General features: G+C 43.7%; 1 protein-coding gene across 1 annotated transcript in view; it reads right to left on the bottom strand.

Annotated features, from left to right (window-relative positions):
* Positions 1–18,244, bottom strand: part of SAMSN1 (SAM domain, SH3 domain and nuclear localization signals 1) — a 188,404-nt gene that overhangs the window by 53,139 nt on the left and 117,021 nt on the right. The window contains exons 7-8 of the mRNA XM_007669505.3: positions 13,343–13,469; positions 12,527–12,900 (exon numbers count right to left, since the gene is read on the bottom strand). Of these exons, the coding sequence (XP_007667695.1) occupies positions 12,527–12,900; positions 13,343–13,469 (501 nt within the window). The remainder of the gene's footprint in view (positions 1–12,526; positions 12,901–13,342; positions 13,470–18,244) is intronic.

Genomic DNA, 18,244 nt, shown 5'->3' with positions numbered 1-18,244 from the left:
AGATGTAGCCTCACTCTAGGTTGGGAAGGAGAGAAGCAGCCATAAATATAAGAAATGTAAATATGTGTTCAGCATAGCAAGCGCCATAAATGCACACACACACGTTTCAACAGCTATATCTTTGCTAGGATGACAAAATCCATCAAAGATCAAGAAGACACATTTAAGTACTTTTTCTTCCAACCTGCAATTTCATAATAACCTATGGTGACATGACATACTGTACTTGCACTTACTAGTAAATAATTGAATGCATGTGAAATATGGCTCACTGCAAGGATCACTCAGACCACTTACTGAATATGATCAGTGTCCTATATTTGTCCTACTTTTGGTGGAGTGTGAGACAAAATGGAATTACTCAGCATATTAAAAACAGTGCTAAACCAAAGCAGAATTCTTGTGCCTGTCTCCATGGTTTTAGCATGACTCCATTGTGCACTATCAGCATTAATCTGACAATTTATTATTGATTCCAAACATTGTATTCCAGATTGAAAGTGACTGGAAGAATTAGAGTAATCACACAAACAATAACAAAGCTCTCAAAGTCTGGCTGGGAGAAGTCTTTAAATTAGACACGAGAGGTCTGCATAGAAAGAATGACAACATGTCTCCTCAGAAAGGACTGAGAGCTTTCTCTTCAAAGTTTATCCAGAGCATGGGACTTAGTAAACACACAAAGCTCTTTCGCCTGCCAGGAATGTTTGCCTATAAAGTAAAGGTTGGGACAAGTGGGAAGAACATCTGTCTGTGGTATTGATCGGATGACCAGCAAGGGAATAGGCAGGTAACATCACCTGGGAGACTGAAAAAAAGTACCCCCAAATACCGGAGATGGCACTGGAGTGGGGAGAGGCCCAGGGGCATAGATGGACTTCGATTTTTAAAAAAAAATTTTTTACATCCCATTCAAAAGTTACATTGAGATGAAAAGAAGGAAAAAATAGAAAGATCAAGGTCACATGGGAGAGGCAACTATCTCCAGTGAGTCAATGAAATATAAACAGGGAAACCCAAATGCTGTGAATTAATTCAAGAGACTCTACTCATGCTTCTGTTAGAGTATGAGCTCCTTGAGAGCAGGAGATGTGTCACTTCTCCATTCTTTGCTTCCCACGTCACTAGCGCCACCCAGCACCAAATGGGTGCTCAGTAAATAAATCCTGTTGCTGCTACTATTACTATTACTCCTAAGTAGGAGAGCACCCCATTATTTGTCAATGTGTCGCTGTCCTAGAGAAAACATTTTTGCGAATTGGGGCATAAGGACACAGAGTTGAAAACAGAGGTAGCCCCAGTGTAGGAGAATAATAATAATAATCATGATGATAGTGTTTGTTAAGCACTTACTATGTGCCAAGCACTGTTCTAAGCACTGGAGTAGATACTAGGTAGTCAGGTTGTCCCACATAGGTCTCGCAGTTTTAATCCCCATTTTACAGATGAGGTGACTGAGGCATAGAAAAGTGGCTTGCCAAAGGTCACATAGCCAACAAGTGGTGGAGCTGGGATTTGAACCCATGTCCTCTGACTCGCAAGCCTGTGCTCTTTCCACTAAGCCACACTGCAACATGGTTGCAGCAGGCAAATCAGCCTGTGTGACAGCAATCAGGACAGACCTTGCTAACCTGGAGCAGAGGCTTTGGAAGTCTGGAAAACAGCAAAGGGCCAAGAATCTGCAGCGCACTGTGGAACAAAGTTGGTGAGGCATCTGTCTTTTCAGCCACAATACCCACTGACCCAAAGATAGGATCTTGCTGTCACTATCTTTTAGGATTTCTGCTAAGCCTGGTCACATACAGGGAAGGACCTAAGTGGGTCTTTGGTCCCACCTCTTCTCACCACTGATGGCATCCCCCCTCAGGTAAAACTGGGAATAGGAGCAGCATTGCCTAGTGGAAAGAGTGCAGGCCTACAAGTCAGGAGACCTGGGTTCCCAGCCCAGCTCCGCCACTTACCAACTGTACGACCTTGGACAAGTCAGTGAACTTACATGTGTCTCAGTTTCCTCATCTGTAAAATGGGGATTCAATAATTGTCTTCCCTGCTACTTAGACTACAAGCCCTGTGTGGGACCAGAACTGTATCTGATCTGATTGCCAGTGCTTAGTACAGTGCTGACCGACAGCAATGTTATTAAAAATAGGTCTCATGATTCCTAGAGTAGCACTTTTTCCACAGGACCAACAACAGGGCCAGAAATAATAATGTTGGTATTTGTTAAGCACTTACTATGTGCCGAGCACTGTTCTAAGCACTGGGTAGATACAGGGTAATCAGGTTGTCCCACGTGGGGCTCACAGTCTTCATCCCCATTTTACAGATGAGGTAACTGAGGCCCAGAGAAGTTAAGTGACTTGCCCACAGTCACACAGCTGACAAGTGGCCGAGCCGGGATTCGAACCCATGACCTCCGACTCCCAAGCCCGGGCTCTTTCCACCGTGCCATGCTGCTTCCCAATATACCCAAATGTACACCCAGGGATCTGTGAAACAAACTGGAGACTTGCTTGAGCCATCAATTTAGCCAAATCAACTCTTTTTTTCACATTATAAACAAAGCAATCACTCAACCATGCTAAACAACACAGGAGACCATCTCCCACTTCAAACAAGCTTGACTTTTGAAGTCAAGAGGAAGATCCAGCAGAGATCTTAATCTGAGAGACCTCTACTCCCAGCCTCTTCTCCTTCAGACCTCTAAGCAACCCATGACACTTCTGGTGAAATACAAAGGTCAAAATGTCACCATTCGAACTATTTTCAAAACTACAAAAAGTCAGGGGTCCTCTTGCTGTCAACATATGTTGTCAGGATTTGATTTAATTCCAGCCATCCCATTTTCAGCTATGGGGAACACTTCTCTTGCTCTGTAAAACCACATTAATCTCTGGTAAATAACCATTGACTCTACTAATTGATGCAAACAGCAATTTGCTGCTGTCACCCGAGATCTACACTTTAGAAAATAACAGTTTTACTTTCAGAAAAGTCTTATCGTAAAAACTTCCTTTCACCATCAATTCTGCTGGTTTCACTGTTCTGCATCAACAAATTGATTTTCCCAAAACCACTTCAGAAATTTAAGGGAAGAGCAGTTGCTGTTTTTCAAGTTCAAATTGCATGAAAGCTTGTTGAAGCCAAATAATGTCACTGCCACCCTAACTACTATGACATAGTGAGGGTGGCATGAGCCTGCCATGGGAAAAGAAATAGCTTGACCTTTTGGAAAAAGCCTGGGCCTGGGAATCTGAAGACCTGGGTTCTAATCCCAGCTCTGCCACTTGTGTTGCTGTGTGATCTTGGGTAAGTCACTTAGCTTCTCTGTGTCTCAGTTCCCTCATCTGCAAAATGGGGATTCATTGCCTTTCTTCCTCATACTTAGAATGTGAGCCCCATGTGGAACCTGATTCTCTTTTATCTACCCCAGCGCTTAGTACAGTGCTTGGTACATAGTAAGCACTTAAATACCACAATCATTACTATCATAATGGAAGCTCGTAGTCAAGGCTGATGGTTGAGCACTGCAAGAATTCAGTACACCCTTGAGGGACAGTGACCATGTCTAATTCCTATCTGTGCATTCTTTATCAGCACTCAGTACAGGGAAAGCACTGCAAACACACTGTAAGTGCATAATAATTACTACTACTATTACTGCATACTATTCTCCCCACTCACAAGTACCAATATTTGGTTGGACATGCGGGGTCAATTCAGCCCAGTTTACTTTCTGAGAGGGGTCAAGGGATCCTTCCAAAAACCCTGTGATCATTGCTTTTCAGCACTGGAGCATAAAGCATCCTTAACTTTTCCTCTTTATATCCCTAACAATCCATTAACTGTCTATGAACCACTATGCCATTATTATTTTTCTTTTAATGGTATTTCTTAAGTGTTCGCTAAGCCCTGGGGTCGATACAAGCTAATCAGGTTGGACTTGGACACAGTCCATGTCCCACATGGGGCTCACAGTCTGAATCTCCATTTTATAGATGAGGTAACAGAGGCCCAGAGAAGTGAAATAACTTGGCCAAGGTCACACAGCAGATAGGTGTGGGAACCGGGATTAGAACCCAGGTTCTTCTGATACCCAGGTCCGTACTCTAATTCACTAGGTCACGCTGCTTCCCTTTTAATTTCTCCAAAGCTCTCTTGGAATTGTTGAGTTCCACATCCCCAGCCCTGTGGGTGAAGAAGTGCTGATCTTGGTCAGAGTAAGCACTTAACAAATTCCACAATCATCATCATCATGGAGTGAAGGGACTGAGGTTGAGCCTATAGCTGTTAGACCATTAACATATGCAGCTAGGGTGGATTTCAACACCACATCTAGTTTAAACCTTGGCTTTAGCTGGACTAGGAAGCAGTATGGCCTAGTGGAAAGAGCCTAGGCGCCAGAGGACCTGGGTTTTAATCTGGGATTCCCCATCTTGCTTGTATGTGACCTTTGGCAAGTCATTTAACTTCTCTGTGCTTCAGTTTCCTCTTTTGAGAATGAGAATTAAATACCTGTTCTGTCTCCTCCTTAGACTGTGAAATCCAAGTGGGACAGGGACTGTGTCTTACCTGATTATCTTGCATCAACCCCAGTGCTTGCACAGTCCATGGCACATCGTAAGAGCCGTAATTAGAACTCAGGTCTTCTGACTCTCAGGCCCATGTTCCTTCCACTAGGCCACTCTGCTGCTCTCTAGTAAAGAATTTCTCTCTCCCTCTCAAGTTGAAAAGCAAAACGGGACTGGGATTGAATCCAGTCTCATTATCTCTTTTCGACCCCAATGCTTAGCGTAGAGCTTTTACATATAGTAAGTGCTCAACAAACACCATAAATAAATGAGAGATGGGCAAAAATACAGCAGACTAAGGAGTAGTAGAGAGAGATGAGAAGAAAGGGGAAAGAAGAAAAAAAGGCAGGGAGACAAGGGTGGGCTTGTTGGACCAATTTTGGGAGGGATAAAGGGTGTTGAAGGTGAAAAGAACAGGTGTGAGGTCGCAGATTATTGATACGGGGCTGGAAGAGATTCAGGAGACCGCTCCACCAGGATATCAGAGCCCCTGTGTCCAATCTAAAAAAAAAAAAAAAGGGATATTTTGGTTCAGGCCAGGATTTGAAGAACTTGAAAGTTGATGGTTTGTGATGATCTTTGGCATGGGGCTTTCCTCTGCTCAGACTTAGCAAAATTCCCCAAACGAAACTCTGGGGTTTAACAAATCCAAACAGAAAGTATCCAACTGACGCTCAGCTTTTGCTCGCTGCCCAAGGTGAATGCATACACTGTTTGGCCAGCCCTTTGCCCTCACTCGTTTGTGACCTTCAATGCCCTGAAGGACAGCACTCCCAAAGCTCTCTGTAGGTGACATCACAATTGTCATTTGTGTCCCTTTGGGCTAATGGTGCTCAGAGACTCAGGCACAGAATACCCCTGGGAATGCACCAATACTCCCCTTATGTTGTTCTGTGGGTTCTCTGATCCCTCTGCAACCCCTGAGACCCCACATAAAGAAGGGACCAATTTCTCCCAACAGGGGTAGCCTGGGAAGATCAAAGACCCCCCAATCTCCTATCAGGCAAGACTCTCAGACTGATCAAAGAATAGCCTGACCGGGAATTCTTTGATCTGGTCTGCCACCAGGACATACTCCCCCTAACCCCCCAGGAAAGAAGCCAACCTAGACAGCAACACGGCCATTATTAATTACTCTGCGTAAGTAATTAGATTGAATGTGTGTCTTTCCCATTAGATCTTGAGCTCCTTAGGGCAGGAAATGTGTGTTTTGCTTCATTTTTGCACTTTTTTAAACAATAGGCACACTGCATTACACTTAGTTGGTCCTCAAATAAATACAAGTAATGGAATGATTACATTGATTGACTGATTTCAATTTCATTTTTCAGTAGAAACCCTAGTTGAGTGACTTTGGACTACTTAAATTCCCCCAGAGATCCAAGAAATCACCTGGGCAGAAGGGTATCCATCCCTTAAAGGAAATGAGAGTCCTTCAAATTACTATGGCAGATTTGGAAATACTGATGCATTGTTCGTTAGGCTTCTGCCTGGTGGATAGCAAAGTTGGTCACAATCAGTGCCCTCACCCAGCAAAGGACTTGAGAGAAAAACTGAGTAGCTTTCGGCAGAGCATCAGCAGCTTGGTCTTTCTATCCCATGTCTCTTTTGATCCCAAACCTGCTTTGGACAGGCAGGGGGTGGAGTGGGCAAGTCATTTGTCTATTCCAAAATCCGAGGCTGGAAATAGGAAATGCTGGTTTCAGTGAGAATTTGATGAGAACAACCCATCTATCAAATCAGAAGAGAGTAGGGTACCAACTGTAGAAATCAATCTACAGTATTTACTTAGAGCTTGCTTTGTGTAGAGCACTGTACCAAGTGCTTGGGAGAGTAAAGCAGCGTGGCTCGTGGGAAAAGCCCGGACTTGGGAGTCAGAGGTCAAGAGTTCGAATTTTGACTCCTCCACTTGTCAGCTGTGTAACTCTGGGCAAGTCACTTAACTTCTCTGTGCCTCAGTTACCTCATCTGTAAAATGGGGATGAAGACTGTGAGCCCCACGTGGACAACCTGATTACCCTGTATCTACCCCAGCACTTAGAACAGTGTTCTGCTCATAGTAAGCACTTAAATAACAACATAATTATTATTATTACTAAAATAAAACAGAATTGGTAGACCCAATCCCTGTCCACAAGGAGCTTACAGTCTAGACGGGAAGACAGGTACTAAAAGTACAGTGAATTGATATACTTTACAAAGTGTTTCCAAATGTAGCTGAAACCGTTTTCTTTGGAACAGGGTTACACAGTAGAGAAGCAACAGACATCCACAGAGCCCTGAGATAAGAGTTTGTCACCATTCCTCAATGATAAGTGTTTATTATGAGCCAAGTGCTGGGCTAGATACAAGATGTTATGATTGGACACACTCCCCATCCCACTAGGGGCTGGCCTGCCAAGAGGTAAAGAAAGCAGCTACCTTGTTCACATTTTACAGATGAAGAAATTGAGGTCCAGAGATGTTAAATGACTTATACGAGATCACAGAACAGACCAGCAGCACAACTAGGATTCAAACCCAGGTCACCTAACTCCCAGTCCTGACTCATCACAGAGACAACCAGCAACACACCCAGAATTTCTAGCTCCAAAACCCCCTACTGAATCTGTATGTGTGTATATAATAATGTTGGTATTTGTTAAGCGCTTACTATGTGCAGAGCACTGTTCTAAGCGCTGGGGTAAACACAGGGGAATCAGGTTGTCCCACGTGGGGCTCACAGTCTTAATCCCCATTTTGCAGATGAGGGAACTGAGGCACAGAGAAGTTAAGTGACTTGCCCACAGTCACACAGCTGACAAGTGGCAGAGCTGGGATTCGAACTCATGAGCCCTGACTCCAAAGCCCGTGCTCTTTCCACTGTGCCATACACACACATATATATACACACACATATACATATATATGTGTGTGTATATATTTATGATTTTCTTTATCTATTTTGATGATATTGATGCCTGACTACTTGTTTTGTTTTGCTGTCTCCCCATTTTAGAATGTGAGCCCAATGTTGGGCAGGGATTGTCTCTATCTGTTGCCGAATTGTACATTCCAAGCGCTTAGTACAGTGCTCTGCACACAGTAAGCCCTCAATAAATATGATTGAATGAACGAATCTACCAGCTCTTCTCCCAACCACCCCCGGACCAGCTTTGAACGATATTGATTTTGCACAAGTGAAAAATGAGCTTATCAAGCATACCACACATTCTATGGGAACATGCCAAGGAAGCCCAAAGAATATTGTTTTAACTGGAAGTTGTGCCATTAACTGCTCCAACTACTCTATTCCTGTTATGGTCCTTTGTGATATATTTATCAGTGTGTGGGAACACTTTAATCTCCTCGAATCAGATAGTAGGAGGAGGTCTTAGAGCTCCCAAAATATTACGGTCCCCACCACAAACAACTGATGTGAATTTCATGCAGTTGGTTGGTCCTGTTTAAAACCGAGAAATAACCCGCCCTTTAAAGTTAAATTGGTTTTTCAAGTTGTAGTGCCTTTAAACACTTTTGCCAGTTTTTCGGTTGGTACCTCATAACCGTTTGTGTTATGAGGCATCAATCATTTGGTTGCTTTCTGAAAATATTTTGTGGTCAAAATACTACCGCAAGCGACAAACTAACTGTTCTTTGTGGAGAACTGGATAGGTGCTTTTGAAATCCTGCCAAAATGTTTTGCACATTCTCTGGATACATGGAATGACTCTGCCCTGAGGGACAATAAATAGGCTACTCTCCTCACAGGAAAATATATTTGTGGATTCTATACAGTAGTTGAAGATTGCCCCCCCCACCCACCAACCTCCCCTCCATTCCACCATAGCGAGGCACAATTGATTCACTGTATTCCCATTACCCACAAAACCTTGCATGGCTCCATGCCACAGACTGGGAAAGGCATTGCCTGGATTTAGGGGAAATCAGATGAGACAAATGGAAGAGGTTTCTGCTATTAATCGGCAATGATCTCATTTGGTGACTTGTGGATATGGACTACATGGGCATGGCCCCGAGGAATACGTTAGGAAAGTGGCATCATATCTTCCTGCCCGTCTTCCATACTCCCATATGCCTGAGTATTAGTGAAGCTAATGACAGCTTTGAACCTGAAGTAAAAGTGGATTGGGGAAGTGGGAGAGAGGGGGAGGCAGGGGTGGTGTTCCAATTTCCCTAGAAGGGAGACAAATAGGGCAGGGAGAGATTTGTAATCCTAGCAGCTCATTTCTTAATGTGCTGGGCTCTGATGTTATACAGATGCCTTGAGATCCCCAAAATGCACAGATATCTCAAAGTAAAAGCACCTCATAAATAATGAGATAAAACTGAGTACTGACACTGGTAATGCTGATACTTAGTGTGAGAGAAGAAAGTAAAGACATTTGGAAGGTACTTGGAGATATTGCTGTAATCAGAAATACTTGGTCATTCCACATGCAAAGTATCTCAGGCTTAGGATTCAAGCCTGGGAGTGGGCCTAAGGTCAGTGTGTCCTGGACCCTGACGCCTTTTAAAACCTGACCAGTATCAGTTGAGAAAAAATTATTTCAAGAAGTCTGTGAGCTATTTGGACTCCGTACCAGGATGTGAGCCATTTCAGAATCATTAGACTCCCAGAAACATTTTCTTCTATATGCACATCCATGGCTTAATCCCCAAAGATGCTCATGATCTTACTCCTAGCCAAATCTGGCCCTTTTTCAGGACACTAGGATATTTTCTCTTTCTTTGTCTCATTTCTCCTCACTTCTGTCACCTTGTGGGGACGAGTAATGGGAATGCATACATACAGCACTCAGAAAAAATTTTACCTGTGGGGTTTCTACCCCTTACCCAAACCTGGAACAGCTTACAGTGTCCTAAGAAATATAAGCCTTATGTAACGTCTAGTTTGGTCTTAGACTTTTGAGTTGCAAACTTCTTTTCTACAGAGGAAGTGGCTGGACGGAAGGAAATGTTGCTACTGAGAAAAATGTCATGCCCTAATAAAGAGTTCCAAAGAAGAACCAGGGCACAGGGGGAGGGGGGCAGGAAGGGGCAGGGTTGTGAGTGAGAAAGGTGGCAGGAATCACCACTTAAAGTGAAATCAGCTGTAGAGAGTTGACTCCCAGCCCCCGCCCCCCCCCCCCCATCACATTCCCCTCAGCCCTAAACACATACACAGACCTCTCCATCCTTCCTCCTTTACAGCGTACAAGAAAAGCCATCTGTTAGAATTATCATCACTTTGAATTCCTTCACTCTACCCCACCAGCAGCGAAGGTTCCAATGGGTGCAGGGATACCTCAAGACAAATGATCTGTGTGGTGGTTCCCTTTAGCCATTTCAGTTTCTGATGCTTTGCTTTTGGGAAGCAGAATGGTGAGAATGCGCCTTCTGTCAAACAAAGACCACTATGGAGCCAATTCTATGGAAGGGTTTTCTTTCTATTTGGGAATCACATCAAGACTCTGTCTTAAGGTGTCCTCATGGACAACAGCCACGTCTTTCCCCTCAGAGCTGCCTATAACATTAATGCCACCCAAATGATCACACTGCCTGCATGAAGCAGGAGTTGTTGGCCCACTACCTCTGAGTCCTCTCATTTTGAAAATGGTACGCAGACAGAAATTGGCTGGGAGGGTTGGATGGCGGGAGGGGCAAGAATTGGAGTAGGAGCAATGGAGATCGGAGGGAAAGAAGGATGGAGAGCAGTGGTGAAGAGGAGGAGGGATCTGGAAAGGCAGGACAGTTAAAGTCACAAATCCTAGAGTCAACAGGACAGCTGAAGAAGAATAATAATAATGTTGGTATTTGTTAAGCACTTACTATATGCAGAGCATTGTTCTAAGTGCTGGGGTAGATACAGGGTAATCAGGTTGTCCCACTTGAAGCTCACAGTTAATCCCCATTTTACAGATGAGGTAACTGAGACACAGAGAAGTGAAGTGACTTGCCCACAGTCACACAGCTGACAAGTGGCAGATGCGGGGTTCGAACCCATGACCTCTGACTTCCAAGCCTGGGCTCTTTCCACTGAGCCACGCTGCTTCCCAAGAAGAAGGGGAGAGCAGGCTGGGTGGCCTGTGAGTTGATTTGTGGAGGGAGCAGGACAAACATAGAGACTTCAATAGGAGAGGAGAAGCAGCATGGCCTATTGTATAGAGCATAGGCCTGGGAGTCAGAAGGACCTGGGTTTTAATCCTGGCTCCACCACGTTTCTGCTCTGTGACCTTGGGCAAGTTACTTAACCTCTATGTGCCTCTGTTACCTCAATTTTAAAATGGGGATTAAGATTGTCTCAGGTGGGACAGAGACCATGTCCAACCTGACTAGGTTGTATCAATCTGAGAGCTTAGAACAGTGTTTGACACAGTATGCGTGTAACGAATACTATCATTACCATTATTATGGTCTAATGGATAGAGCATGGGCCTGGGTGTCAGAAGGAACCAGGCTCTAATCTTGGCTTCACCACTAGTCAGCTGTATGACCTTAGACAACTGAGGGTCTCAGTTACCTCATCTGTGAAATAACTGTGTGGGGCATGGACTGTGTCCAATCTGATTAGCTTGTTCTACCCCAGCACCAAGTACAGTGCTTGGCACATAGCAAGTGCTTAACAAAGGAAAACCAAAAGGTACAGGGAGAAAGGTAGGGATAGAGGCAAAGCAGAGAAAGGACAAGGACATCCAGGTATGGACTTGTATTTCTGCTGGTCAAAACTAAAACAACAAAAAAAGTTCTTCCAAAATGAAGGTTGATCTTTTTCCACTTATCTTCATTACACAATATGCGAAGAGAACGGGAAAATAATCTTTCAACCTCTTTCCCCTGACTGTCTGAAATCCTAGAGGGCAAATAGTCTTGTAATGTTTCCCAAACCAATTTCACTCTAACACATTTCCAAATCTCCTTCGCTCTCTCAAGGTTTCCTTGTCAACAACACTTAACGTTATTGTCCAGGACGTCCAAGAAATATTCTGGCCACCCTTGTAATCAAACCAGGTTAGTTATTTAATTGGACTCCACAACAGAAATACATCCACATGAGAAAAAGCCTACAAAATAAGCCAGCATGGACACCCTATCTGTTAGGAACCTAGGGATAGTAGAATATCATAATGATAATATTCCACTTAATGGCTTCCAGCATGTAATTTACATTGTTAGACCAATAGAAAGCGAGGAGTTCAGCCTGAGAAAATCTGAGACTAGCCAGTGCACCTGGCTGTATTTTCCACTGGGCAGGAGGGGCAGCTGACTGATGTCCATCAGCCTCAGCGGGAGGGGATTTCCCTTCATGGCTTCAGAAGGGCTCACCATGGCCAACGTCAGAAAGTGACTGCCCTCAGCCACCTCAGAAAGCCAGTTTGTGTCTACCCCAAGGAGCGGGAAGGCAGAGAAGCTAGACTGAAGGCTCCACTGGGCTGAGGTACCTCAGACCCACCCAAACCTCAGTCTGGTCTTACCAATGTGGTATTACCTAGAGGGATAAAAGGAAGCAGACTCACTCCCACATGGATGCGTAGAGAAGCTCCACAATAGGACCCTAGGCTTAAACCTGAGCTTCAAGGCCTGAGAGAGTACAGTTGTCACCAGTGGCAAATTGGAAGTGGATTCACTCCACCACTATAGGAATAGCCCAGGAAAGACCTTTAGGCAACAGGCCAGGTAGACAGGTGACTCATGGGAAATCATTCTGCTATACAGTTGATTGCAAACCAAGCTAAAGTGGAGAAGTGTAGAGAATTGAGCTCACTGTGTGCCCACATACAACACTAGTTTGAACACACACCCACTTCCCAGAGAACAATGCCTTCATGCCTGTGCCACCCTCTGATTCCAAGTGTGAATTTTAGATGCTGGCTCTTGGTTTCTCCACACATCAAGACACTAAAGGTGTCCATGATGGGATGTTGCATTTCTGAAAATTGCACCCTGAATTTCAAAAGGGCAGGAAAAGCACTTACCCAGGAATATGGAAGATCTATATCAGTGGGAGAGCCGGCGAATTGGGGTTGGCGAGTACAGTAGGCACAGTTTTCCCACTCTGCACTCAGAGGGATCCAGAAATCATCTGTCCAAGACGAATAACCTGGGAAAGACTCCCAGTCATTCCATCCCTGAAACTCAGTTTTGGAATGAGTTAAGATGCCTTCCGAGTGGCTTGCTCCAGAAGGGTGGGATCTCCCCAGCGTCATGGAAATGAAATCCAGTCTACTCTCAGGCTCTTCCTTCCTCCTTGCATTATCTTTCCCAACTTTCTTTTCTTGAGACTTGGTGAGTTTCATGCAGGAAGTCGGCACTTCTTCCTCTTCAGAGAGATAAGTGTCTTCTGCTGGACCTGTTAATATTTTGAAGATGCTTTTTTATCCGATCTCTCCATGTTTCTCTTAGTACATGTCCCTATGTGAGTTTAAGTATGCACAAATATGCATGGACACACATCTGTATGTCTGTACATACTGGGTTTAGGTTTTCCATCGACCCAATCAACCCACTTGTTTGGGTGCCTGGGGGTGCAGAGGCTTGTATTAGGCATATGGGGAACATTCAAGAAGTAGTAAATGGAATCCATGCCTTTGAAGCATTTCTAATCCATCAAAAAATGCTATTTATTGAGCGCTTACAGTGTGCAGAGTACTGTTCTAAGTTCTTGGGAGAGTACAATCCAATACAGTTGGTAGACACATTCCATGCCCACAATAAGGTTATAGCCCAGAGGGGGCTAATCTTTTGGGGAAGACTTAAAAGTGACAAATTGTGGTTTCAAAACTCTTACTTACTGAGAGGCTGCAAAGTGTATTTGACTTCATCAAAGCTCTGAGCATTTGCCTTCTTGTTTCGAACCAATTTCTGCAGACGTTTTAATGTACCCATTGATTCTGCTCGGATACCATCTGATTCTGTGGCCTGGCGTAGACACAATTCAAAATGAATTCAAGAAACCTTTACCCGTACAAGGCCAAATAATAAATGGGAACACAATTTACTGCATGCTCTGGGATCTTGCAGCAATGAGTTCTGGATGGAAGACTGGTTATTTTTAGCTCCAAGCTTCGTCAGCAATCCAGGATTGCAGGGGAGCCTGGGCACTTTGGGGTAAGCTCCAGTGGTACCCCCTCATCACCACCCCAAAGTCAAAATTAGATCCAAGAGTTTCCCCAGTTCTCTGCTCCCATGAGTGCTTCCAAACTGTGTTTCAGGGGAGCCTCCCCGGAGTGAAGCTGAGGCTCAGAAATGAGATCCAGGAGTGTCCATGCTACTAACCCATGTACCTCAAGCAAGAAGCCCCACTCTTGGGAAGCTCCCACCTCACACTTCTTTTTCACCAAAACTTAAATGGCCAAGTATTCTGAAAGAGCAACTGCCTCAAAAATGGAGATGGTTTCATTCCATCACAGGGTTCAGGTCCCATCAGTTACATACACAGTTGTGACCCAGATCAGAGGAACTTGGTTCTAATCCTGACTCTGCCCCTTGCCGGCTGTGTCACCTTATGCAGGCCACCCAACTTCTCTATGCCTCAGTTTTGGCAGCTGTAATATGGGATTCAATACCAGTTTTCCCTCCTATTTAGGCTGTGAGCATCATGTGTGGCAGAGATTCTATCCAAACTGACCATCTTGTATCTACCGCAGCGCTGCATACAGTGCCTGGCATATAAGTGCTTAACAACTACCACAGTGATTATTATTAGATCCACAGAAAGGCAGCAAATCCTTAAACTCAAGTCATAGAAGAAAGTGTGTTATATTTGATCATTTTTATATTAGGCAGTTAGTTCTTTCCTGTAGTAGCTGAGCCACAAATATGGTACTTTATTTTACTTCTCAGCCTAATAACATGTAATACAAGTAGGAAATGTGATGTTTTGTCATGAGGAGCTGCTGCTCTTGCATTAAGTATAATGTAAAAATATTGAAATGATTTTAATCTTTCAGACAGTGCTCTGATGAGATGTTCTTAGATATGTAAAACCTTTTCTCCATTTCTAAAGGTCATGCTTGGTTCAACACAATTTCTACTGCTATTTATTTTTGTAATCTTTTTTCCATTACTTCTTTTCAGTGCTTTCCCTGTCACTGCTTTTCACGGACCCCTCACAACTTGGAAAGTGAGTTCTGCTAGACTTCTCCCCTGTTTCAGCTATAATGAGTCGACACTAGAGCGCTTCACATTTCTCTGCCTTTCTCCTCTTTTTATCACCCACTACTCCTGCTTAATTGCTCATTTGAAATACAGCATCCAAAATATCCCTCTTATCTTCCCTCAGGTCTGAATGAGCTGTCCCTTGGATATGCACAACGTTTGGTTTTGTTTTTAAATCTATGGACATCAGGCTCAGGGAGTCTCAAATTCACTACTACAATCAGGCTATTTCCTAAAAGAGGAAATCGACTCCTGTGTTTATTGTATTGGGCCCCACAAGCCTTTGCTGATGGCTGAAGGGAGCTGTTTGGTCCTTTTGAGCTTTTTGGGGTGTCTGATATGCAGACCCCAAGCAAAGCTAATTCACCTCATTTGGGAAAGCTTCTCAAAGGAGATGGACCCAAAGCTGGGCTTCGAATGAGAGTGTGGGGGCAGAAAAGATTCAGTTTGAGTCTCCGAACTGAATCAGATCTGGTATCCTAAGTAGATCGCATCACCGTTTTCAAGACAGAAGACAACCTCAGCAGCCTAACAGCACTCCTCCATGACCAAACTATTACAACTACAATCTCTCTGCGCCTCCGCCCAGTTCCGAGGTGACTCCATGTTGTCAAATGCTTCCTGGAAATATTAGCTAATTGAGTCTATCTGATCTGATCCCAAATCTAATCTGAATGATGACAGAGACAGAAGATATGAAAATGGATGGGGACCACCCATGGTTACACTAAGCACTTGAGTAGATATAAGCTAATCAGGTTGGACACAGTCCCTGTCCCACATGGGGCTCACACTCTTAATCCTCATTTTATGAATGAGGGAACTGAGGCACAAAGAAGCCAAATAATAATTATGGTATTTGTTAAGTGCTTACTATGTGCCAGGCACTGTACTAAACTCTGGGATGGATACAAGCAAATTGGGTTGGACACAGTCCCTCGTCCCACCTGGGGCTCACAGTCTCAATCCCCATTTTGCAGGTGAAGTAACTGAGGTCCAGAGAAGCAAAGTGACTTTCCCAAGGTCACACAGCAGACACGTGGCAGAGCTGACATTAAAACCCATGACCTTCTGACTCCCAAGCCCAAACTCTTTTCACTAAGCCACACTGCTGTTTAATAATGGTATTTGTTAAACTCTTATTATGTACCATGCACTGTTCTAAGTGCTGGGGTAGATACAAGATAATCAGGTTGTCCCACATGGGGCTCACAGTCTTAATCCCCATTTTACAGATGAGGTAACCGAGGCATAGAGAAGTGAAGTGAAACTCTTGCCACTAGTCCTTGCTGCTTCTCTAGGCACAGAGAAGTGAAGTGACTTGCCCACGGTCACACAACAGACATGTGGCAGTGCCAGAATTAGAACCCACGTCTTTCTGACTCCCAGGCCTGGACTTTATTCAAGAGGCCACACTGTTGCTCAGTTGCCTGAAAAGGGACAATATTCTGTCATGCCAATGGTTATTTCCAAAGAGTTTGAGAGTTTAGTGAAGAGTTGGGATGGGCTGTTCCTACTAGCTTGTTACTTCACTGCTTCTGGGACCTCCCTGTGAGAAAGGGACTGGATCCAATCTATCTTGTACCTGTCTCAAAACCTAGCCAAGTGCTTGGCACATAGTAAGTCCTTAACAAATATGAGGCAGCATGGTGTAATCAAAGAGACCTAATAAGGAAACTGGAGGATCCAGGTTGGAGTTCAAGCTCTGCCACTGGCCTGCAGAATGACTGGTGGCCAGTCGTGGAACCTTTCTGAACTTATCTGTAAATTGGGGACAATAATACTTGCCTTTCTACTTACCTCACAGGGTTGTGTGAGGGCACAAATAGGATGTTAGAGCACTTTGGGAATAAAAACTGTACAAAAACCTAGTTACCGCTATTGTTAATATTTGCAGTATTTTCAACAGGCAGTGGATCTAAAAGCAAAGGGATTGCAGGTGAATGTGTCTATGAGGTGCTACTGATCCTACCAAGACTCCCTCTGTAAATAGGAGTGGAAAAAACTTCTAGGATTAGTCCTGGTAACTCAGTGCACAGCTACCATTTTCGTGGATTTAATCTGGTTTGTGAATTTATGTAGCATAAGACTATAACCTTGTCAACGGCAGGAAACTTGTCTGTTAACTCTGAACTTTACTCACCCAAGTGCTTAAAACAGTCTCTGACCACAGAAAGTGTTTAATAAATATCATTGATTGATTGACAAGATGAATGACAGGATATCTGTGGAAAAGTCTGTAGGATGTGAACTTATCAGTTTTACCAAAGTAAGCCACTGTCCCGTCTTTGATAGTCACCATCTCTCCACTGTCCTCCTTTGGAGCTCAGTAGCAGCAGCTAAAGTTTTTATATATTTTTGGAAAGCCCAGTCTGTTTCTAAATAGCTCCATATTGGCTGCAATCCAGGAGGGAGAGGAAAAAGCTGTCGCTTCTTCATTGAATTGAACAAAGGAAGCTGAAATGCCTGTTTCCGGAAAGAAAGTAAATCAATTCCAGACTATTCACTGTGGCATTCTAGTGTGCAGGGTGTTGATGTCATAACAGGTCATTCTGAATTTTCCTAACTCTTTAATGTTCTCTCTTAATGGAAAGGAAAACTAAATTCTGCCCAAACTTGGAAAATTTACTTTATGTCTGGCCCCACTGGGAAAATGCTACCTATCACAGGGAGGGGAGAAAGGGTCATGTGAAAGAATCATAGATTTAGCTAGAAACAAAGGGTGTGTGCTTATGAAATGGAATGAACTGCAGTGGAGGACAATCTGGAAATGGATGGAAAAACTATTTTGAATCAGTTTACCAGCTCACTTAGAATGGGATCGACCAGGCTTCAGGTTTGAGTGGGCATACACTGTTCAAACCTCTGACCTTGGTCATTCAAAAGTGGAAATGAGAAGAAAAGAGCAAGGGTTAATGTCTTATTTTGCCAGGACACTAGAAAACTACAGTACCAAGCAGCAATGTGCAATTAAGAGTCCTGGAAAAATCTTTTGTGGCCATTAAAAGCCAAGTCTTGTTTTATTTCTTCCTGTCAGTTCACCTCAGGAAAACCACTGAGACCTAGGTCCTGTCCCAATTTCTCTTAATGTTTGCTCATTGGAATTGAGAGATGTTTTTTCTTCCCCTCTACTACCAGTGTGATTCCCAGCTTTCTTGGTCATTATCTTCATCACTGGTATTTACTGAGTACTTGAATACAATGGAGTTTGGTAGACACATTCCCTGCCCTGTAAGTGACTTTACTATTAAAGTCACCTCCTCAACAAAGACTTAGAATAATACTAATAATTGTGGTATTTGTTAAGTGTTTATTATGTCTCAAGCACTGTTTTAAGTGCTGGGGAAGATACAAGGTAATTAGATCAGACACAGTTACCTTTCATACAAGGCTCACAATTTAAGTAGGAAGGAGAAGAGGAATTGAATTTTCCAGATGAGTTAACTTAAACACAGAGGAGTTAAGTGACTTGCCCAAAGTCACCCAGCAGGCACATAATAGAGCCGGAATTAAAATCCAGGTTCTCTGATTCCTAG

The sequence above is a fragment of the Ornithorhynchus anatinus genome, chromosome 17 (genome assembly GCF_004115215.2).
Source record: "Ornithorhynchus anatinus isolate Pmale09 chromosome 17, mOrnAna1.pri.v4, whole genome shotgun sequence".
Lineage (NCBI taxonomy): Eukaryota > Metazoa > Chordata > Mammalia > Monotremata > Ornithorhynchidae > Ornithorhynchus > Ornithorhynchus anatinus.
Note: the sequence above shows the minus strand (reverse complement) of the source record. Positions and strands in the feature narration are given on the sequence as shown.